The sequence below is a fragment of the Trichechus manatus genome, unplaced genomic scaffold, assembly GCF_000243295.1.
Source record: "Trichechus manatus latirostris isolate Lorelei unplaced genomic scaffold, TriManLat1.0 scaffold00093, whole genome shotgun sequence".
Taxonomy (NCBI): Eukaryota; Metazoa; Chordata; class Mammalia; order Sirenia; family Trichechidae; genus Trichechus; species Trichechus manatus.
In genome coordinates, this window is record NW_004444029.1 from 7796211 (window position 1) to 7812961 (window position 16751).

Consider the following 16751-nt stretch of genomic DNA (forward strand, 5'->3'; position numbering starts at 1 on the left):
TTAAAAAAAAGAAAAAAAGTTTTTTTGTTTCAGAAACCTAAGCTTTAGTGGGAGCCCTGGTGGCGCAGTGGTTAAGAGGTCAGATGCTAACCAAAAGGTCGGCAGTTTGAATCCCCCAGCTGCTCGTTGGAAACCCTGTGGGGCAGTTCTACCCCTGTAGGGTTGCTATGAGTCGAAAGGACTTGACGGCAGAGGGTTTGGTTTTTTTTTTTTTTTTTTAAGCGTTAGTGGCATTGATCGTGGAGCCAAGCAAAACAAAATGCCACTAGTTTCTGTGAAGGTTTAAGAGTTAAGTTTAATGAGGGGTGTCACTTTCTTTAACAGTTATCAAAAAACCCATTGCTGTCAAGTCGATTCTGACTCATAGCAACCCTATAGGACAGAGGAGAACTGCCCCGCAGGGTTTCCAAGCATCGGCTGGTGGATTCAAACTGCCGACCTTTTGGTTAGCAGCCGAACGCTTAACCATTGTGCCACCAGGTCTCCTTAACAGTTATACGTTTTCCTAAAAATTTTTGATGACTTTAGCTAAAAAACGTAATGACAAGAGGCTGGCGTGGCTCTGCAAATGTGTGGCTCTCGGAACTCTGCCCCATCCCCCTCCTGGATCAGGGTCCTGCCCTGCCCCCCTGCCACCTATCCCGGGGGACTCTGTGCGGATGGATACTTTGGGGTGGGGCCTGGATCTGCTGCCCTGTGATGGTCACGGCGTGTCTGTCCCCCAGGCGACCTGGAGCCCCGCCCGGTGCTGACGGGATGACATTGTGCAGGACCACTGAGGGCAGCCACAGCTGGACCACGAGCAAGCTCTGCGCATCAACCCCCAAGTAAGGGCACCCCCGCGATTCTTGCCTGCTCCCTTTCTCTACCACTGTCCTGCATCCTACTTCCAAGAACCCCACTTCCGAGAACGGGGAGTGCCATTTCTCGGGTCATTTTAGTGAGCCCCTGAAGTCACCGCCTTATGCTGTGGTGAACTCCGGCCGAGTGGTCTAGGAAAGAAAGGCCTGAGCAGTGCCTAGGTTACGAGAGGGTGGCCCGGGGGCCTCAGGCCATGTCCCCAGCTGTGCGTTCCAGCTCAGGGTTGATTTTTCCAAGTATTGGGATGCATGGGTACGTTAGTGATCTCTGCACCCCAAACGTTTGCAGCTCTGCTTGCCCACAGCCAGCTCACCCCTGGATCAGCATAGTGGTATTTCACCCCATACAGAGCCCTCCCCTGATGCCCTCACACTCTGCACAGCAGTCAGCCATCACAAGCTGCCCACGGCTCCGGCTCCGCGCCGCAGATCCGGGCCCCTGCTGGGACGAGGGATGCTGGAAACAGGTGCATGAGGCCCTTTTAGCAATGCGTGGACACTTCCACAGTTTCCTTGCCTCTTGCTCAAGCTTTGTAAATCCAGTGTGGTCTTCCAGCAAGCCATCCATTTTTCCCTCTTCCGCTGGACAGCAGAAGCTGGGAAACCTTAGACTGTACAATCTTTTGCCTCTGAAATGACTGCTGTTTTCATCAGGAAAAAAAAGCAAATAATATTGATAGTCCCCCCACCCCCTTTACTGTCTACCCACAACAGGCTGGGCGCCTGATAGAGGCTGACTCACGAAATGCTCACAGCAACACTCTGAGATACGTGTTAATTAGTATACAGAGGAGGAAACTGAGGCTCAGGGGAGTTAAGCAACTTGCCCAAGGTCACACAGCTGGTCAAAAGTTGAACTGGGACTTAAACCCAGGTCTGTTGGACTCCGGAACCCAACCTCCTTTCATTCCACCATGCTGTGTCCCCAGGAAAAACATAGTGACATTTTAAAGTTGTAGTTTCAGTGCTTACAATTTGCAGCTAGCATATGACATTTATATGTAAAGTTCTAGCAAACCTCCAGGACCAGCCAAGAAGGATAACCACATATGCTTCTCCCCTCTCCGCTGTTTGTCTTTCTCGTTCAGGGTCAAGGCGGAAGGTCCAAGGGCTGAGGAAGGCCCCCGAAGGCAGCCGCTGAGAGTGGGAGCACTTCCCTGGGAGCCCCGAGGCCCCCTGTTCCTTCCCTGGAGACTGGGCAGGAGGCGCCGCTCAGAAGGAGCCCACGGGAAAGCCCCGGCAGCCTGCCGCCAGAGCCGAGGGTGGACTGCCTGAGCAGACATGCTCAGCCCAGCAGTGGTCCTCAATGGCCCAGCCCCCGAGCTCCAGGCCGGGGACGCCAGCAGGGCTGAGGAGAGGCAGCTCCACGGCACCCTGAACCCCCGCCCCACTGCCAGAGGCTGGGTCAGGCATGGTTCCCTCAGCATCAAGGACAAGATATCGGAGTGGGAGGGGAAAACGGAGCCGCCCGCCCCTGCCCCGGGCAGGAAAGCAGATGGACACGAGGCTGACGTGGCGTCCTGTGTGCCAGAGACGAGAAGCAGTGATGGTGTGAGGACGGGGGTCCCTGAGGCCGAGACGGGCAGCCGGCCAGAGGCAGAGAACACAGAGGAGGCAGGGAGCGAAGGGCCAGTGAGAGTCGGGGGGCAGGAGGCAGCCCGGAGGCCAGGCGTCACCTGGCCGGGCACGCAGCGCCCCCTGAAGGACAGCCTCTCTGTGCTGACGCAGGTCAGGAGGCTGGAGCAGGCCTTGAAGGATGGCTCTGCGGGGTTGGACCGCCAGCTTCCCGGGACCTGCTACTCCCCGCATTGCCCGCCCGACAAGGCCAATGAGGGGCCCAGCCTTCCAGAGGGCCGTGTGGGCGGTTGTGAACCCAGGCGCGGGCTCCTGGACCTGGGGGCCCAAGAGCCCACCCCCGAGCCTGCCGGAGAAAGGAAGGGCTCGAGTGCAAGACCCTGGGACCAGAGCCTGGAGGGCGTGCACGGAGAGAACGAGGGGTCCCCTGTGAGGCCCTTCATCAACCCCCTGCCAAAGCCGCGGAGAACGTTCCAACATGAGGAAGAAGGGGACAGGGCTCGGCGGCCAAGTGTCAGAGTCTGGAGAGAAAAGAGGAGCCTGCCTCCCCTGCCCTCAAATCCGCCCCCGCCCCTGCCCTCCTCGCCACCCCCGCCCGCCGTGAACAGAAGACTCTGGAACAAGAGGGAGAGGGCCAGTGCCGACCACAGGTAGGTGACGGGCTGGCAGTGCGCCGCCATGTGACTGCCTCTTTCATTGAACTGGTGGATCTTAAAGATGGTGGGGCCTGCCCACAGCCTGAAAACGTGGTGACTGAACTCAGAACGTGACAACGGATGCATGCGTTTTTGTGCTTGTGCTCAGTCCCCCAAAAAGAGTATTTGCTTTTAAAAAGTAGCCTTTGGATGTGATAAAATCAAAAATACTAAACCAGTTGACATCGAGTCGACTCTGATTCATGGCGACCCCATGTGTGTCAGAGTGAAACTATGCTCGATAGGGTTTTCAGTGGCTGATTTTTCGGAAGTGATTTACCAGGCCTTTTTTCCAAGGGACCTCTGGGCGGACTTGACCTCCAACCTTCTGGTTAGCAGCTGAGTGCTTAACTGTTTATACCACCTGGGGACTGAGTACTTGTAATTCAGACAGTTAATCAAGAGTTAACTTGTGTTAACATTGGCAGGCTATGAATTGTTGCTAATGGACATGCATCCTGCTATTAATACCCCCACTATGGCGTGAAGGAGCCCTGGTGGCGCCATGGTTAAGCACTTGGCTGCTAACCAAAAGGTCGGCAGTTCAAACCCACCAGCCGCTCCATGGGAGAAAGATGTGGCAGTCTGCTTCTGTAAAAATTTACAGCCTTGGAGACCCTATGGGGCAGTTCTATTCTGTCCTATAGGGTCATTATGAGTTGGAACCAACTCCACGGCAGTGGGTTTGGTTTTCTGGTTTATTGCATGGTGCCTTGGATCTTTCTGGGTCCTTACTCATGCTTTTTCTCTGGATGGGCTCTAGAAGCACGCTGCCTGGGTTCAACCCCTGGCCTTGCCACTCTCTATGGATGTGACCTCGAACAAGTTTCTTGGCCTCTAGAAGTCTGTTTCCTCATTTGTACACTCACCACCAAGAATATTTTATAATATTCTGATAAAGCATGCCAGTTTATCAAATAAAACCTCTGCTTTGGAAACAGGTTTTTTTTTATGCTTTGAATTTAATTTCTAGTCCATTTCTGTAATGTGCTAATCGGTTTGATACCCTCTAATCTAGCAACCAGCTTTAGAGCAAAACTCTGGAACAGTTGTCTATGCTTACCGCCACGACTTCCTTACCTTCTGTGTTTCGTTGGCCCGCGCCACTCAAGCCTTTGCCATTCGTCCTGAAGCTGCTCTTGCCTAAGGCCACCAGCCGTCTCCATCTTGCTAAACCAATTGCCAACTCTGTGTTCTTCTCTTCCTTCACCTTGCTCTCCTTTTTTTTGCGTTTGTAGTTTATAGTTTATAATTTATTTTTGTTGTTGTTGAGGATATACATGGCAGAACGTACATCAACAATTTCTGCATGTACAATTCAGTGACACTGATTACATTCTTCAAGTGGTACAGCCATTCTCACCCTCCTTTCCTGAGTTATTCCTCCCGCATTCACGTGAACTCACTGCCCCCTAAGCTTCCTATCTAATCTCCTGGTGTTTAAGGAGCAACTGTTGCCTGCTCCGTCCGTGGCACTCCCTCCTCTTGACTTCTAGAATACTCCCTTTCCGGCGGCCCTGCCTCACTGGCTGCTCCTGCCCATTTCTGTCTCGTCCACAGTCAGAATGACCCCGGCACCCCACCCAGTTCAGGCCGAGGCATCTTCTCTCCTCCATCTGCCCTCCCTCCTGCAATGATCTCCAGCCTGTGGCTTTATGTGTCATTCACTGCTTATGGTTCCCAAGTTTCCATCTCCAGCCCTGAGTCCCCCTGCAGCTTTAGGCTGGTGCGGCCATCTGCTGAGGTCTCCATTTGGTTCCCTAGTCATTTGGTCTTAACATGTCCAAACCTGAATTCCCAATCTGGGCCACCACCGACCGTCTCCTCCCCAAATGCTCACATTTTATTCAGCGGCGTTGCCTTTCATTTAGTTGCTTCCGATGAAAACCTAGGAGTTGCCTCAGATGCCTCTCTTTTTCACGTTGTTGTTGTTAGGAGCCATGGAGTCGGTTCTGACCCATAGTGACCCTGTGGACAACAGAACAAAACACTGCCCGGTCCGGCGCCGCCCTCACAATCGTTGTTATGCTGGAGCCCATTGTTGCAGCCACTGTGTCAGTCCACCTAGTTAAGGGTCTTTCTCTTTTTCACTGACTCTCTACTTTACCACCCATGACGTCCTTCTCCAGGGACTGGTCCCTCTTAATAACATGTCCAAAATAAGCAAGGCGAAGTCTTTTTCACATACCCAACCTTGTTCATCAGCAAGCCCTTCAGTTCTAGTTGTTTTCATTTTATTTTACTATGGAAAAAAAAAAAAAAAATATATATATATATATATATATATAAAACAAAATTTGCCATTTAGCCACTTTTAAGTGTGCTCTTCATTAATTCACTAATCATACGCACCATGTGGGGTAACCATCACACTATTTCCACGACGATTTCATTCCCAAACAGAAACTGTGTCCCAGTGAGCAGTGACTCCCCATTCCCCGCACGCCCACCCCCACAGTCCCTGGTAGCCACTTTATCTTTTTGTCTCTATGAATTTGCCTATTCTGGATATTCCATCTAAGTGGGCTCCTGCAGCGTTGGTCCCTTTGTGAAAAACTTATTCCACGTAGCGCCCTGTTTTACAGGTTCATGTATGCTGTAGCATGTATCAGGACGTCATTCCTTTTCTGTGGCTGAATAATATCGCATTGTGCATCTGGACCACCTTTTGTTTATCCGTTCATCTGCTGATGGACACTTCTGTCATTTCCACCTTTTGGCTATTGTGAATAGTGCCGCTGTGAACATTGGTGTGCAAGTACCTGTTTGAGTCGGTTCTGGCTTTAAAAACCGTGTCCTGAATCTGACTGTGTCTCCTCTGCTGCTACCACCTGAGTCGTCCTGGACACCCCAGTATATTCCTCCTTCAGCAGCCAGAGGCGTCTTCTGAGAATATAAATCAGAGCATGTCACTTTCCACTCAATATGGTCTGTCAGGTAGGATTCTTGTGGCTGCAAATAACAGAAAACTCTCAAAACAAGCTTTTTTTCCTTTCAATAAGGAAGCTTAGTGTCTGGTGTAACTGGGAGCCCGGGGCAGGTCAGCGGCAGCGCTGCATTGCTGGGTTTTGTTGCTGGGTCCCCAGTGCTTGCTGACTCTTCTTTTTACACCGTTTGGAAATTCCTTAACAGCTCGTAAGGTGGCTGCTGGTGGGGGTTGGAACCACAGGCTTCTTGGTTCTGTGTTAGAGAATGATAAAATAAAACTATCTCTCTTGCCACCTAAGCTTCCTTCAACTCACACTTCTTCCCCTCACAAGGAATTCTTGTTAACAATTTCCTATATTCTCTTCCAGGAAAAAAACAGTTTACATATTCTCTCTCTCGATATATGTGTATGTATATATGTCTAATATCTTTTTTAAAATGAGATCATGCTATACATACTGTTTTTCACTTAGTATGTCCTTGGGATTTTGCAGTGTGAGCACATTCCTTTTTTAGCTGCCACATTCTTTTCATCGTATGGGTAAACCATATTTTATTTAGCCATTCCCTACGGTTGGACACTTAGGTTGTTTCCAGTTTTCAAATAATATTGTGATGGGAGAGAGGGCTCTAGAGCAAAGTACTTACTTGCTCTGCTACTTACTAGCTGTGTGATGTTGGACAAGCCACTGTTTGTCCTGGCATCATTTCATTTACCTGTAAAATGGTAATAGTAACAAAATAACCACTCCATAGGGTTGTTGTGAGCATGAAATGAGTTAATACATATAAACATAAACTTAGAACCTTGCCTGGCATATAGTAAATGCTCAGTAAATGCTAAAGGTTGTCTTAGGCTGGGTTCTGTAGAGCAGCAAAACCAGTAAAGCATATATATATTTATACAGACGAGAGAAAGATAGATTTATATGAAGGACATGGCTCATGCAATTGTAGAGGCTGGGAAGTCCCAAGTCCGTGGGTCAGGCATCAGGCTGGAGGCTTCTCCTGACTGAAGTAGCTACAGGAGCTGAGGAATCCAAGATCAGCAGGTCAGACAGCAGGCTGCTGGCTCAGGTCCCAAGAACCGGAGGTCAGATGATGACAAGCTGAATGCAGGATCCAGAGCAGAGCAAAAGCCAGCGAGCTTTACCAGAAAGCCCATATATATTGGATGCAGGCCACACCCCCAAGGAAACTCCCTTTCAACTGATTGGCTACTCATAGCAGATCTCATCATGGAGAGGATTACATTATATTAGATCTCATCATGGAGGTGATTACAGCATTATGTAATTGCCACACTACGTCCTAACTGCCACACCACTGAGAATCATGGCCCAGCGAAGTTGACATGCAACCTTAACCATCACAGTGGTTATTATTACTTTTATTTTGGCTCTATTCTGTTTCATTAGTTAGGCTGCCTATTTCTTTTCCATTATCCGTTTAGATTATTTTAACCTCATAATATGTTTTAATATGTAGTAAAGCTTACAGAAATTTCTTATTGTTGCTGATAACCAATCCGTTGATTTCTCTTGGACTTCATGTATATACTGCTGTGTCATCTGCAAAAAACAAACAAAAAAAAAAGATTATTTTGTCTCCTTTGTATTGGTTATGAATCTCTTATCTATGTTTTCATTCTTTTTCAAAATTTTCTTGACTATTCTTCCATGTGTATTTTTACATGTTCTGTATATCACTGTATCAAATTTACACACACAAAAAAATTTAATTGGGATTCTATGCATTTAAGTTTACTCTGAAGTATTTTATCTTTTTGTTGCAATTGTTAATGTAATCTTTTTTCTCATTTATATGCTCTTTATATAGGAAAGCTGTTTATTTTTGTGTATTTTTTTTTCTAGTGTTACCTTAAGGAAATTTCTTACTGTTTCTAGCAGTCCATCAGTTGATTCTTTTGGATTTCCTATGTATATAATCATTCTGTCTACAAAGAATTATCATTTTACCTCTTTCTTCTTAATTTATACCTCCTATTTCTTTCTCTTAGAGCCCTAGTGGCCCAGTGGTTAAGCGTTTGGCTGCTAACCAAAAGTTCGGTAGTTCAAATCCACCAGCTGCTCCTTGGAAACCCTACAGGGCAGTTCTACTCTGTCCTATAGGGTCACTATGAGTCGGAATCAACTTAACGGCAACAGGTTTGGTTTTCTTTCTTTCTCTTACCTAATTGTACTAGCGGATACTTTCAGAACAGTGTGAGATGAGCAGTGTGCAGCCTTATCACACTCTAACTTTGATGGCAATGCTTCTCGGGTTTCATGCTCAAGCACCTTGTCTGAGATGTGTTTCTGTGTTGTCAAGGTAGTATCCATTTATGTTTCTTTTTTTCACTAAGAGTTTTAAAATTAGGAGTGGATGTTGGGTTTTGTCAAATTACTTATCAGCAATTCTATATGACCCAGGGCTTCAAACCAGAAAGAACCAGTTCAAACCGTTGCTGAGAATTTGACTTTCTACCCCAGATATACTGAATCGGAATCTACATTTTACCAGTATCCCCAGGTGATTCTTACGTATTATAAATTTTGATAACCACTGCTGTACTGATGGTTCTCAGAATTGGTCCCTAACCATCAGCATTAGCATTGCCTGGGAACTTGTTAGAAATGGAAATTATCAGCAGGGGTTCGAACCGGAAAGAATGGGTTCAAAGCCGTGATATGATCACATGGCTCTCCTTTGACTTATTAATACTGAATTTATGATATCCTAATATTAACCTGGAGTCCCTGGGTGGTACAAATGGTTGGAGGTTCAAGTCCACCCACAGGCTCCTCAGAAGAAAAGCCTGGCAATCTACTTCTGAAAAACCAGCCATTGAAAACCCTGTGGAGTGCAGTCGTACTCTGCTGTACATGGGGTTGCCGTGAGTCAGAACTGACTTGACAGCCAGTGGTTCTGGTTTAATATTAACCCATCCTTACATTTTTGGGAAGAATTACCATTTGGTCACAGTTTATTATCCTTTTAGTGTACTGCTGAATTCGATTTGCTAATGTTTTATTTAAGAGTTTTGTATCAGTATTCCATAAATGGGACTGGTCTGTACTCTGTTTTCATTGTCTTATCTTTTACCAGGCTTTGGCATCAGTGTTAGGCAGGTTTATAAAGAATTTGGAGGTGCCCTTCTTTCTCTGTTCTGAGAGAGTTTGACCCACCTGTCTCCAGTTCCAAGTCCTCTCCTAAAGCAGTGCCCAAGCACAGGTCCCTGAATACTCTTGTGGCTTGTCTGCTCCTGTCTCTAGTGTTTCCCGACAGCAGCCTTTCCACGCCCTGCTGGGCTGTTCCTCCAAAGAAGCCCTACTCTCCCAGGGGCAGGCTGGTTCTGGGAAATTGAAGTCCTTCATCTATGTCCTTGCTGGGCTGACAGACCAACCTGTGAAGTTATTCCCATTATCTTTTCTCTCCCACCCACCATCTGCTCTCGTCAGTCTTCCAGTACTTTCTTTAAAACCAGCTAACATTACTTAATTTCTGTCCAAAAATGAATTTTTTCTTGGCGAGTTTGAAAGTGGTTACATCAGCTGTGTTTTAAGGATTTTGGCTTTGGGTTTTTCACTTTGTTTCACTTAGACTAATACAATAGGGGTGACTAGGGCAGGGCTTCGAACTGATTCTGTCATGGTTGACAAAGTGAAACCAGAAGAGAGCCAAATTTTTACAATTTGGATGCTTCAAAGAGGTAACCGGAATGGGAAAAATTACAAGTCGAAGCTCTGGAATGAGATACTCAAAAGAGGCGTAGTGAGCCCTTTCAGGGGCGGATGCAGGAAATTGGATTATCAACAGGACTTTGGAGAGCGACACATTCAAAGAAGCGCGCTCAACTGCCATCTTTAAGCGGGGCACTACTGTTTCCAACACTGTTGGGCCACAGATTTGGTTGCTATGCAACGCGTACGCTGCCTTTGTTTTCTAAGAGGAAGATTAGGTTTCTAGCAGGGCTTTGACCTGTAATTTTTCCTATTCCAGCTACCTTTTCTGGTTCACCCAATTTTTAATAATCTGGGTTTGTTCTGATTTCACCTCCTTGGCCGTGACTCAACTGGGAAGAACCAGTTTTAAGCCCTGAATTAGGGCAAGATGTTCACTTTCTACTCTCAAAAAAAAAAAAGTATGCTCTTCATTGTAGTCCTATCTCTTAAAAAATGTCTTAACTACAGATTTGGCACACTTGCCACCTTTTCTGAGGCAGGGAAGCCAAGCCAAGGCTGAAGAAAGAAATGATTAAGGATTTCAAGGTTTCGAAGGTTTAGAATTACACGACAGAGCTGTGCACTTTAGAGACGGATCCAGCTTATTTTCACAGGCCGATTAGTCCACCTCATCAGATCCTACCAGTGGACTCAGATCGTCAGCTTGAGAAAATGTGTTTTCCTTTTTCTTTTCTTTCTCTCTCCTTATTTTCCCTCCCCCTTACCCCTTTTTCTCCTTCCCTTCTTTCCTCCTCTTACCCTCCTCCTTCTCTTCTTGCCTTCTTTCTTTCTTTTCTTCTCCCTTCTAGCTTCATTTCTCTAAAGCCTGAGGAAATGAAATGCAAGGACTTCTGCCTTCAGTCCCAAAATGGAAAATGAGAAGCCCTCAAATGTCAGGAAATTCCAAAGATAAGGTTCCTACCGCCACATTAACTTGACTGTGCAGGTTTTATGGCATGCATCTAATAACTGGCAGGAATGCCTGGAGGCCGGCATTTAACAAGAAAAGTTATTATTGTTTTAATGTAAGCAGCATCCTTGAGACCACATGCATCTACATACTCCAAACGTTTCGACCGAATTCAGGTTTTACTCATTTGATCGTGTGACAGAGTTCTTAGGTCTTTATGAAACCAAGTAACTAAGTTGACTAAAATTACAACTTTTCACCTGATTGTTTTGGCACCGTACCGGTTCAGCCTCTCCTTGGGACTTTGTGTAAGAATTTCAGAACTTCTTGAGGACATGAAACCTCGTTCATAATATGGCTGCCAAACATACTGTACTGTTAGTTATCGATTCCAGAATTCGCATCTTCTGTAGGACTGACAGGAATCCCCACAGCTCTGCCGGGGGCAGCAGCCCCCAGCTCTCATCTTGTAGTGGCCAGGCTAACTTAGCGACCATGCTGAGGTCTACCCTATCACTGCGAGCCTGTCTCAGCCACCCCAATGTCCCTGAGGCACCTCCGAAGTCCACGTCTAAAAACCGTTTGATATTTACAGAATATGTTTGCAATCTTTCAAAGGGTGAAAAGATTTGATTAACTTGAGAGCAAGAGCAACTTTGAAAACTTCTGAGAAGCTTGATTTAGTAAAGTAACTTGTTTCCATCGTAGTTGCCTTGGAAACCCGAGATGGGGTGGAGGAGGCTGCTGGTTTTTATTAGAAGAGTGTTGTCAGATCTGGTTTCTCATTGGATTTCAGACAGAATGATGAGCAGAGAGCGTTTCCTTCTGGCATTTCTATTTTGGATCCAGAAACCCCATGTGGGTGTCTTACCAGTCGATGGAGCAGATATCTGATAACAGCATGTGATTCTCCCCTTCTCGCCCAACTCCAAACACCAGGGGGGTATGCGCCGTCCGCATGGAGGGCCCTTACCCATGTGGGGGCCTGGGTGGGGACTGCTGGCTAATGAGGGGAGCCAGAGCGCAGCACTCATGGTTTCTTCACGAGAAAACACCTTCCTTTCCTACCGGAATAGTGTTTTTTAAAAATAGTTTTATTGAGAGATAATTCACAAACTGTACAGTTCACCATTTGAAGTGTGTGATTTGGTGGTTTTGGGTCACTGTCACCACAATCAGTTTTAGAACACTTTCAGCCCCTCAAAAAGAAACCTTGTTTCAGCTTTGACACCCCTATGCCTCTGTCCCACCAGCTCTAAGCAACCATGAATCTGCTTTCTATTTCTTAGATTTCACTCTTCTGGACTTTCATGTGAACGGAATCATAAGCTATGTGACCCTTTGTGACTGGCCTCTTTCCCTTAGCTTAATGTCTTCACGGTTCATCCGTGTTGTAGCATGTACCAGAACTTCATTCCTTTTTCCATCTGAATAATATCTCATTGTATGTATGTACCACATTTTGTTTGTTCATTCAACAGTTGATGGATACTTGGGTTGTTTCCACCTTTTGGCTATTGTGAATAATGCTGCTGTGAACATTATCATACACGTTTCTGTGTGGACGTTCTGAATAGTGTTTTTGGTGGTGGCCAGGTCCCAAGGCTATCCCCAAGACATTTGTTTAACCCATAGTTGAAATACTTCTGGGGCAATATATTCCAAACAACTGACTAAAAATTAACCTTTAGAATACAATTGTTTTATTTTTTAACCTGAAGAAGGGATAAATTATAAGAGTAAACGTTGTTGTTAAAACTACTGTCTTAGACTGGGTTTGTAGAGAAACAAAACCACTGAAGCATATAAATATATGTATATATGTGTGTGTGTGTGTGTGTGTGTGTGTGTGTGTGTGTAGAGAGAGAGAGAGATTTATCTCAAGGAAATGGCTCACACAGTTGTAAAGGCTAGCAAGTCCCAAGTCTGTGGGTCGGGCATCAGGTGTCAGGCTGAGGTGCCTCCTGACTCATTTAGCTGCAGGGGCTAACAAACCCAAGATCCACAGGTCAGACAGCAGGTTGCTGGCTCACTGCTGCGAAGGCTGATGAATCCAAGATTGGCAGGTAAGATGGCAGGCCACTGCCCCAAGTCCCAAGAACCAGAGGTCAGATGCTGATGAGCCGAATGCAGGATCCAGAGCAGAGCAAAAGCCAGTTAGCTTTGCCAGAAAGTCCACATATATTGAATGCAGGCCACACCCCCAAGGAAACTCCCTTTCAACTGATTGGCTACTCACAGCACATCCCATCGTGGAGACAATTACACTGTATCAGACCTCATCAGGGAGGTGATTACATCATTATATGGCTGCCAAAATACATCCTAACTGCCAAACCACTGAGAATCATGGCCCAGCCAAGTTGACACTCAACCTTAACAATCACAACCAGCTCTTAAGATACTCATTTGTTCAACCACAGACATTCACCGTGTGCCTACTTAGTGCTAGACATGGAATGTGGCAATGAGCTAGAGAGAGTGAAAGCTTGCCCTCATGGTAGTCTCCTGGGCTGCCCTAAGAAAGTACCACAAACTGAAATTGATCATCTCCCAGTTCTGGAGGCTAGAAGTCCAAATTCAGGGTGTCAACAGAGTGACATTCTCTCCGAGGCTCTAGGGGGAGATCCTTTCTTGTCTCTCCCAGCTTCTGGTAGCTCCAGGCATTCCGTGGCTTGCAGCTGCAGCATAACCCGCCTCTGCCTCCATCTCCCTCTGCGTCTCTTCTCCTCTTCTGTAAGGACAGCACTCACATGGGTAAGGACCAACCCTACTCCAGTATGACCTCATGTTAACTGGTAACGTCTTCAGAGACCCTGTTTCCAAGCAAGGTCACGTGATTTCACAGGTCCCAGAGGTTAGGCGTTAAATACATCTTTTTAGGGGGCATCAATCAATGCTTAACACTCGCGGAACTTACAGACACATAATAGAACTACACAACTAGTTATGTAGTTTATCCCACTCAGTGCTGCGAGGGGCCCCACGTGCTAGGGGAATGTTCAGCGGGGGTGTCTGGCCTACCACGGGAACAGGGCAGATTCCATGAGAAAGTGACATTCAGGCAGAAGATTGTTATTTGTTTTCCCAGAGAATTTGTCAAAAGCTGTCCTAAATAACAGCTTCGTTTCTGTCTGTACCAAGGTATTGGGTTTCAGATGACTAATTAATTCATATATAGAGTCCCTGGGTGGTGCAAATGGTTAACACACTCAGCTGCTAACTGAAAGGTCAGAGGTCAAGTTTCACCCAGAGGCTTCTTGAAAGAAAGGCCTGATGATCTACTTCCAAAAAGTCAGCCATTCAGAACCCTGTTGTATTTGTGTGTGTGTGTGTGTGTGTGTGCGTGTGCGCGTGTGCGTGTGTGTGTGTGTGCTGGATGGATGTCGGTACAACAAGCTGACAGACGGGTGGTGGACTGACTCTGTCACTACTTACTGAACCCTGAGCATCGTGCTGTGCGCAAATGTCCGACAAACATCTGCTGTGTAACGAATCAGTAGCACCATGACAGAACTAATGACAGCTAACGTTTACTGAGTGCTTACGAGGTGCCAAGCGCTGCATTAGACACTTCACAAACATTATCTTCCTATTCTTCACACAATCCTGAGACAGTTACTGTTGTACAAGTCAGGACACTGAATTTCAGGCCAGTTAGGTAGCTCATCTTAGGTTGAAGGGTTGTTTGTGACTGAAAGATCCGGGACAGGCATGTTGGAGCCTAGCGCTGGTCATGTCTGGTGGCCCACAGGAGCTGCAGGGAGGGTGAGAGTGTGGCTGAAGAACCAAGACTGTACACAGTTCTAAGGAGTCAGCCAGTTACCTAGCACTTAGCACGTGCAGGCACATCACGCTGTGCTAGACACACAGGGACAACGCGAGAAAGAAGAGCTGTGATTCCTGGGCCATTGCCATCAGGACCCCAAGTTGGGGCCAGCTCAGAGGACGTGCCTTGGGAAATGTGGGGGACTGCGTGTTCACCTAAATCCCATTCAAGTAAGACCCAGGTTTGTTCAGAAGAAATGCTGGACAAATCTGCCTGGGGTGGAAGGTGAACCTGGGAGCCGGTTGGGCTTGCCTGGTGAGCCAAGAAGGATGGGGAGAAAGAGGAGGAAGGAGGCAGGGTGAGCCTGGGAGGTGACTGGTGCTTTGTGTGTTCCACAGTGTGACCCACCTCATGACCTCCCAAATTTTCAGTAAAGTTCCATAAACCCTATGGAGCACAGTTCTACTCTGACACACCTGGGGTCGCCATGAGTCAGTCGACTCGACAGCAGCTGGCTCTTGTTGGTTAGTTGGTTGGTATAAAACCCCTAGAAACTTGAGGTGAGTGGATTTTTTCGGTGGCATTTGGAGATGGGGCTGGACTTCACATTAGAATCAGTACCCGCGGAACAGGGACAGGCCATGTGGATGGGGTGTGCTGGGTCACATGGTTGACCAGATGGCTGAGGGACGGGGCTGGGAGTCAGGTGCCTCAGCTGGCTCCTGGGTTTTGTAGGGATAATAACCATTTGGGTGAAGGGAAGGGGGAGGGACCCAGCCTCTGGTCTGCCCTGAACTCGCCAGCACTGCACCTTTCTGATATTAACTATGCTCCGTGCATATGTGAAAAGTCCAGAAAGTAAAAGTGAGAAGACACGCCAGTCATCCCCCAGTCCTGCGATGGCCGCTGTGGCTTTCATTTTCTTCCCTCTTTTTCACTTTCTACGCGTGTGTTTTTTCTTTGTTCACGAAGTCGAGGTTGTGCTTTACACACACGCTTCCCTGTTTTCACTAGCATGGTAGCAGAAGCATCCTTGCAAGTAAAAGCCACGCTTCTCATCCGAACGTCTCCCACCTTCTTACAAATGACAACAAACAGACTTGATTTCAGTAACAAATGCTTGCAAAAAGCGGGGGTGGGTTTGGTGGGGCTTTTGGGGGGTATTTATTCTCTGTACCGGCCTGATGTGACCCAAGTTCTTGTTTTTTTCCCATCTTGCACAACCCAGGAAGTCCTACGAGTTTGAGGACTTGCTGCCGTCCTCCTTGGAGAGCAGCACAGTGGACTGCTACTCCCAGTCGAAGCTGGGGCTCACACGCACTTTATCGGAGGAGAACGTCTACGAGGACATTCTGGGTGAGAAGCCAGCGGGCTGTGCCTGGTGGGGATGGGACGGGGGAGGTGACAGGACGGGACGGGGCCAGCTACTCGAGGTGGGGAGAGACAAACACCCATGCTAAACTCTCGAAGCGACATCGGCAGATGGAGAGAGACACCAGCGCACACCGACCTTGAAGACGTGCGCACGCTCCCATGAGTGAGAGGCTAAGTGGTGGGGTGGAATGCATGCACTCCGGTGGGACACGCGAGGACAGTGGGTGGCGGGAGGGAAAGGCTGCCAGGAGCACCAGAGAGGCAGTTGGTGTGGTGGAGAGAACGGGAGACCTGGAATCCCGAGAGCCAGGCTCGAATCTTGGCTCTGCTGCTCATTAGCTGTGGGACGTTGAGCCGGTGGCTTCACCTCTCTGAACCTCAGTCTTCCACCTGCGTACCAAGGATGCTGATAGGAGGGTGGTTTACGGGCTGGAGAGAATGGTATGTAGAGTGCCTGGCTTGTAACAGATGCCCAGTAAATTGTAGGGATTCCCGAGTGGAAGAAACCAGTACAGACCGGCACCAACAGGCCATTAACATTCAGATGAGAACGAACGTCCGTTATTTAAAAAGCAAGCTTGGCCTAGCTCTGGAGAATTATCTCAGGTTCCGAGATGGGCCTCAGGTCAACAGGGTCGGCCTGCGTGTTAAATTGGATGAGTTAAGTCCTCTTCAGGAAGATCCATTTCAGTGAGGCCTGAGTGTAGACTGGTGTCTGCCTCTGCAGATCAAGGAAAAGAGACCAGCTGGGAAGAGAGAAACCCAGGTGTGTACGTGTGAGGGGCAGGTAATCGTAATACCAGCGAACACTCTATGGGAGAAGGAGATTTGAGGCTCAGGAAGGACATATACTTAGCTGAGCTCTGTGGATCACACTGTAAAAAAACCAGTTGTGTTTGATGGGAAGCCTAGGGG

General features: G+C 47.6%; 1 protein-coding gene across 1 annotated transcript in view; it reads left to right on the forward strand.

Annotated features, from left to right (window-relative positions):
- The first annotated feature begins 2141 nt into the window (after window positions 1-2141).
- Window positions 2142-16751, forward strand: part of DENND2A (DENN domain containing 2A) — a 49753-nt gene continuing 35143 nt past the window's right edge. Inside the window, exons 1-2 of the mRNA XM_004382450.1 lie at window positions 2142-3085; window positions 15691-15818. Of these exons, the coding sequence (XP_004382507.1) occupies window positions 2142-3085; window positions 15691-15818 (1072 nt within the window). The remainder of the gene's footprint in view (window positions 3086-15690; window positions 15819-16751) is intronic.